Source organism: Triticum dicoccoides, chromosome 5A (genome assembly GCF_002162155.2).
Source record: "Triticum dicoccoides isolate Atlit2015 ecotype Zavitan chromosome 5A, WEW_v2.0, whole genome shotgun sequence".
Classification (NCBI taxonomy): Eukaryota; Viridiplantae; Streptophyta; class Magnoliopsida; order Poales; family Poaceae; genus Triticum; species Triticum dicoccoides.
The window spans coordinates 288,092,409-288,098,739 of NC_041388.1; the positions used below are offsets into that span (position 1 = coordinate 288,092,409).

Sequence of the window (6,331 nt, forward strand, 5' to 3'; positions counted from 1 at the left end):
GGTCCTCGGGTTTTGGTGGTTCGGGCGAACCTGAAACTTGGGGCGCCTCATTATAAAGGTCAAAATAACAAGCCATATATGTAATATTCAGATGCGATATGTGGATAAATTAATGTATACTTATTACGCTAAAATTTTCTTATAACATTCTAAAATGCAAAAGACGATGACGATGGTATCAATACTAATATCATCTAACAATTCATTCTCAATGAAGAAATTGGTCTTAAGGAATCTAACAATATATTTACTATGCGATTTATCAACTCGTGTACTTCTTTTCCTCTTTTCTCTATCGAATACATACTTGTTAGATGATGTGATGATTTTTTAAAAATGGTTAGTAATTAAACATAGCGCAAAGCTAATAAAATCATATATTTGTCGTACAAAATCAATAAGTCATGGCAAAATAGCACAGACGAACCCGTCTAAGAGAGATGTCCATCGGATCCAAGCAGCATCACTGAAGATCAATGCCGACCGGATTCAAGAATAATTTTGGAGACACCTCCACACACCCTCCGTCGGCACTAAACGCACTGCTTGAGTGAAAGGTCCGTCGGAGGGAGGACGAACCGGCGGCGGTGCCAACAAGGGGGCTAGAAATGGCTTATGAAGGGAGAGGGGGACGTTTCATACTATGGCCATAGAAACATTAATGGTTTGGCGTTGTACAATATGCATTTCTAAGGTCAAACCCATCACTCTACTCATCAGCTGATAATTTAGCATGTCTGGCAGCATGTGTTAATAGTAATAAGGACCAATCCACCCAATCATTGTGAGCACCAAAACGCATCCAAAAACCCCTTTGGCTTGTGATGTGACCTCCATTATTTTCCCTCCCTCCTTCCCAGACGACTCACTCTCTTTCCATGCCTTTAAAAGCCCGGTCTCTTCCGATGGCACAAGCTCGTACTACTGCTTGCACACCCACTACAGTCTCGGTGTATCGTCTCACTTGTCTTTACGCGCCAAGCCCGGGAGTTTCCCCTTCTTTTGCTTTCCTTCTCTTTTTTCCCTCTTTATTTACTTTCAGAAATTTCTACTCTTTTCCATAAATCCTTTTTAGGGAACCTTCCTTTATGTATGCATACATGAAAGAGGGAATATGTCTACACCAAAAGAAAAGTTAATAATAAAGAAATTATACTCGCACCGCTCCTTCGTCCTTTCTCCTTTTGTCAACAGTGCCCTTTGTGTGTGTGTGTGTGTGTGTGTGTGTGGAGGCAGGGAGGGAGGCAGGCTGGTCCACCATGGAATTAGAATGAGTAAAAGTCAAATCCATATTGCACCATGCCAACAAGGCTGCCGAGTCATCCTATCACCTCTTTCTTTTCATGCTTTGCTACTCGTACTTTTCCCTCTCTCACATGCATCTACAAGGTTGATCACATGGATTCTAATCATGTCTATTGCTGCTAGAACTCTAATTGATTCGGCCTAGCCTCTTGTGTATTTCTCTTTATTTTCCCGTTTTATTGATGTTATTTACTGATGCTTAAAAATACAGGTGAATAAAATGTAGAGTACGGGCTGAAATGTGTGGTCAAATCAACGGTTCACAATCAACCCTAGCCGTCGCCGCCACCCCCACTCTTTTACCCACCCCGCTGCTGTCAAAGGACGCCGGTGGACAAAGCTGCCTTCTCGCGCAGGGGAGCGCTTGCTGACCATACGACATGGTGGCCCCGGACGGTGTGGCATACACGATGGAACTTGGACGTCGAGACAGCGACCATGGGCACTCTAGGAGGTGTTGAGCTGCGGTGCTATGTGGCCAGCGGTGCGGGGCATAGACAACTTTCGACAATCAGATGTAGCAGTAAACCGTTTGCGACAACTCGACAGCCTAGTCGATTGTGGCAGCACCAATGTGGTAGCACAGAAAGTGGTGCGTCAATAAGCCGGGGTGGTGCACCTACCGCCTGAGGTGGCCATGGAGTTGACACCATGCCTCGGCGTCGTTGTCGTCGGCAACCTCCGGCACATTTGCCCTGGAGCACGTGCATGTGAGTTGAAGTTGCCAACGACGTTTGGCTCTCCACACTTTGTGATCGTTCTGTGTTCCGAAGAATGGATTTGGGCGCATGGTGATATCCATGCCAAAGATATGCAGGTGAAGGATTGCCTCCCGACATGTATGTCATGGAGTGATTTATTTCAGTTTCCATGACCATGGTGTGTTTGCCCCTCCATGCCAAAGATTACTTTGGCTTGGTGGTACTCAGGGGGGTGTCGAACTCAAGGGTGAAAAACCATGGTCCGACATTTGATGGTCGCATCTTGCTAGGACGGTGTTTACGCACGGCGTCTTTGTTGAAGACATTGTTTTGGGGTGAAAGATATGGCAATATCGTCGTTTTGGAGTTTGCTAATACATGCTCTATGGGGTGAAGATATGGCAATGTCGTGTCTTCCCTTGATACGTTGATTTTGAAGAACCTTGTTTGTAGGGTTGTGCAGCCCTATTTTCTCGTCTGTGGTCAAATAACTAATTTTCTTTCAATATGAGCACCCTCTAAAATATTTCAAAAAAAGCACCCTCTAAAATATTTCAAAAAAAGCACCCTCTAAAAATATTCTTCGTAGTTTTCTATTTTGCCCTACTACATCGGAACATTTCCTCCCGTAGTGCTCGACCCCCATCTCATTATTAGTCATGGCACATGAACAGACATTCCATCAGTTTTAATGCCAAGGCAGTAGCATGCAGCACACAATCAAGGCACCATCATCAGAGAGAACAAGTGATCAAGGTTTATCCACATTTATTTAGATAAAATGAGAAGCCAGCAAGGGGGGCATTAATCAATGCAGATGTAGATAGAGCTCATGGGAAGTGGGGAATTGCATTCATGGCGCCGTCGTAGGGAGGGAGCAAGCCGGAGATGGAGCAAACTTGCCCTGCCGCCTACCTTGTCCCTCCCCTCCTCCATGAGAGTGCTACTCCAAGAGCCATCAATGGCTAATCTCCCTGCCTCCTCCCCCCTACAGGACCCGTCTTTTCCAGCCGCATTGCAAAATTACACGTTTTTTACTTCTCCCCCCAGGCCGGCTTCTCATTACGGCCTTCCCTGATCGCCGGCTGTTGTTCTACGGCGAGCTATAGGTAGTAGCTAGTCCGGCGCCGCGGGGCGGGGTTGGCATCTAACGCCAGGCGTCGCGGCTCTCCTCGTCGGGTGGAAGCATCATCGCCGTGGCGGTGGCGCGCTTGGGCGGCCAGCCGGCGGGCTCCGGGGAGGACGACACGGAGACTGACCCCGGCCAGGCGGTGGCGGCGCCGGAGCGTGAGTCCGCGCTGCTGGACGAGCTCTCGCAGCTGAAGTATGCCGCCGCGCCGATCACGCCGCTCGGGCTCAGCGGCGGCGAGTGCAGCCCCGCTGCCGCGCGCTTGCGCTTATTGTCGCCGCCGAAGCCCATGAATCCCGCCGCCGCCTCCCCGGAGAGGATCTTGACGCACTCCGCCACCTCGTCCTGCATTGGCAAGCCCATCAGTTGAGCACAAACAGTGGCATTGGCACGAGTGTGCACGAAGACAGCTGGTAGTAATAATGTGGCAACCGCTAACGACAAGTTTGTGGTGCTGACCTCGGGGGCGTTGATGAGCGCCAAGAGCTCGGCGTCGCCGTCGCCACTGCCGTAGCCGGCCGTCGCGAGCAATGCCGCCGCAGCCCACGCCGACGGGCGGTACCGTGGCCAGCTCCAGTCTGCCACGCGCGCAAAGTGAGAACACGCTTGACGTAAAGATGGAGTCTTTTATTCTTGAGACAGCAATGCATGGACGGGGAAGAGCCATGAACCCACCTGGCATTACCGCGAGCAGGACGCTCTCGCACTGGCGCAGGCGCGCGGCGGCGAGCACGGGGTGGAGGAAGGAGAATGGCGTGACGGGGTGCATCCGCCAGGCGAGCGCGGAGAGCACGAGGAGCTCCATCCGGCGCACCGTCTTGGCGTCGAACACGTCGGCGTCGCCGGCGCTCTCGGCGGCGCAGAGCTGGAGGTCGAGGAGCACGGGCACCCGCGTCTCCTCCACCTTAGCGGCGAGCGCCACGCAGGCGACGGCGGCGAGCCGCGCCATCCACGGCTGGTCCCCGAGCCGCAGCGCGCCGCCGCTGAGGAAGCAGCGGTCGAGGTACGCGGCGGCGAGCGCGGCCGTGAGGGCGGAGAAGCCGAGCCTGGCCGCCGCGCGCGTCGCCCACCCCACGGCCGCCTGCCTCCTCGCGTCGCCGCCGTACCCGTCGCCGCCCTCCCGCAGCAGCACCTCCTCCTTGCCCCTGAACACCTCGAACAGCGCCGGCAGCTCGTCGTCAAGAGCCACCAGCGGCTGCTGATCCGGCCACTGCTCCTCGGCCGGCTCCTGGAACAGGTCGTGGTGCTCCTCCGGGCAGTAGAGCGAGTCAACAAAGAGCGCGGCAAAGGCCATGGCCACAACGTGCTCCCGTGGGTACAGATACAGTGACGTAACGGGGGACAAGTCCAGTGGTGCTCGGTCCTGCTCAGGGCGCGGCGGGAGCGGAAGAGGAGAGCGGCTCCCCTCCCATGGCGAGGCGAGGCGGGGCGAGGTAGCCGGTTGGCTTTAACTGCGGCTACGGCTGGTTGGCTGGCTGCTTTAGCTGGCCTCGAGCAGTGGGAGGCGTGGTGGGGGGCAGTGATGAGCGCAGCACGCAGCACAAATGGGATAGGAGGGAAAGGGCGGGGAGGTTTTATTGGGGTTCGGGAGGAAGACGAAGAGAGAGAGAGAGGGGGAGAGGGGAGCGCCACCCGCCACGCGACGCAACGCAACGGCAGGGGCAGCAGCTTCTTTATTGCGGGGGTGGTGTGCGTGCTGCTGCTGCTGCGGCCTGCGGGCAGAGGGAGACAGGGATTGGGGGAGGGGAGGCGAGAGTTGGTTTGCTTTTGGTTTTCGCGGCTTCCCTCGCCCGGGCGTTCAACTTTCGGGGGTTCCCCAGGAAGGAAGGACACGGGAGCCGCTGCTGGCGAGCAGTGCTGTCTTTTCTCGCCCTGCCTCTGCTCGCTTGTGATGGATGGACCTTGCCTCCTCGCTCCGACCCTTGCCGCCGACCCAGCTTTCCCTCCTGCCAAAATCATATTTCCACAAATGCAGTGGCATATTCTCCGTGAAAGGACGTTTTTTCCAAGATTTTTTTATCAAATACGTAGGTTTTCAAATTGCCTTCGGCATGACATGCTCTCCAAAGATATATACCCGCAAAAAAAGATATATACCCTCATTTCCCGTAAAAAAAAATCCTCATTCACTGTATTTGAGCCGTACACTCACTTTGATCTTTGTTCTTTTGGCAAAATAGCCCTTCCCGTCTACCCTCCATCGCTCTTCGTTTTTCTCACCGGAGAGCACCAGCGCACCTCCAAGGAGTCCTTCACAAATTTCTCGTTTTTTACGCCCTCCTCCCAATCCTATCCGTGACCATATCTCGTCGTAGAACACCATCACACACACGGTTGCGTAGCGACAACATAACTAGAGGTATGGGCGGGGACGTGCCTATTCGAACTTGTGAAATCTTGTTCGGCGCCTCCAAGCTAGTTTAAGTTACCACCTTTAGCTCGTTTGGAACTTCTAAGCCAAAATGGTAGGAGCCTCAGGTTTTGCTAATTCGTGTGCAATCACACATTTCTGGGTCCAACCTATGTAGGCCCTCTCGCATACCGCACCATTCAAAGCCAATCGTTCAAGCATTGTGATGAGTTTAAAAGAGGATTCTAACCAAATTATTGAGTCTACCCTCTGAAATCTTCTTTACTTTGAGATCTGTTACCGTGTTTCAAATACTCTAACGTTTCCAACCTTATGGATTCATTATGAGAGTTTGAGTGTGAAGGGGACTATTTTTTGAAGCGCAAACAAAAGATTCATCACCAAGCGACCAACTTGTTATTACTTTTTGAGGGTGTGTCCTAGGTGTGCTTGGGATCCTGCAAGGTTTGAAGGACCAAAAAGTTTGTAAAGGCAAGAAGATATTGATGAGTGTATTTAAAACTCATCTTTTCGTAAGTTTAAACTTGATATTCTTACATATTTTCTTAGTACTCCAAGTTGTGCACTAAACACTCACAATTGCAAAGTCGTGTAGACCTTCTTATTTTGTTAAGTTGTTGCATATATGAACATAAGGGGGAGGCTTATTGAAGATCTACATCACGAGAGGGTCATTGCGATATAAAGATGGCCGCTAGGAAGCCTAGTCGAGCATTGGTACAAGCGTGCTTGTATCAAGCAGGGTTGCGCCTGCCAAGGCGCTTTCGTGAGACCCTCCCCCTCGCTATCCGTGCATTTGCGCCCCTAAAACCCTAATCAGGAGGG

The 6,331-nt window shown here is 52.0% G+C and overlaps 1 protein-coding gene across 1 annotated transcript; it reads right to left on the bottom strand.

Moving 5' to 3' along the window:
- Nucleotides 1-2,743: 2,743 nt before the first annotated feature.
- On the bottom strand, nucleotides 2,744-4,577 carry LOC119301076 (cyclin-D3-2-like). Its single transcript, XM_037577971.1, has 3 exons — nucleotides 3,811-4,577; nucleotides 3,595-3,713; nucleotides 2,744-3,480 (listed from the first exon to the last, which is right to left on the bottom strand). The coding sequence occupies exons 1-3, from the start codon at nucleotides 4,427-4,429 to the stop codon at nucleotides 3,154-3,156; spliced, it is 1,065 nt and encodes a 354-aa protein (XP_037433868.1). The 5' UTR covers nucleotides 4,430-4,577; the 3' UTR covers nucleotides 2,744-3,153.
- Between the last annotated feature and the right edge of the window lie 1,754 nt (nucleotides 4,578-6,331).

Excerpts from the sequence above, each read along its gene's own strand:
- LOC119301076 (XM_037577971.1), bottom strand. The coding sequence starts at position 4,429 with ATGGCCTTTGCCGCGCTCTTTGTTGACTCGCTCTACTGCCCGGAGGAG. Across the intron at positions 3,714-3,810 it reads CCTGCTCGCGGTAATGCCAG|ACTGGAGCTGGCCACGGTAC; the intron begins GTGGGTTCATGG and ends CGCGCGTGGCAG. Across the intron at positions 3,481-3,594 it reads CGCTCATCAACGCCCCCGAG|GACGAGGTGGCGGAGTGCGT; the intron begins GTCAGCACCACA and ends TTGCCAATGCAG.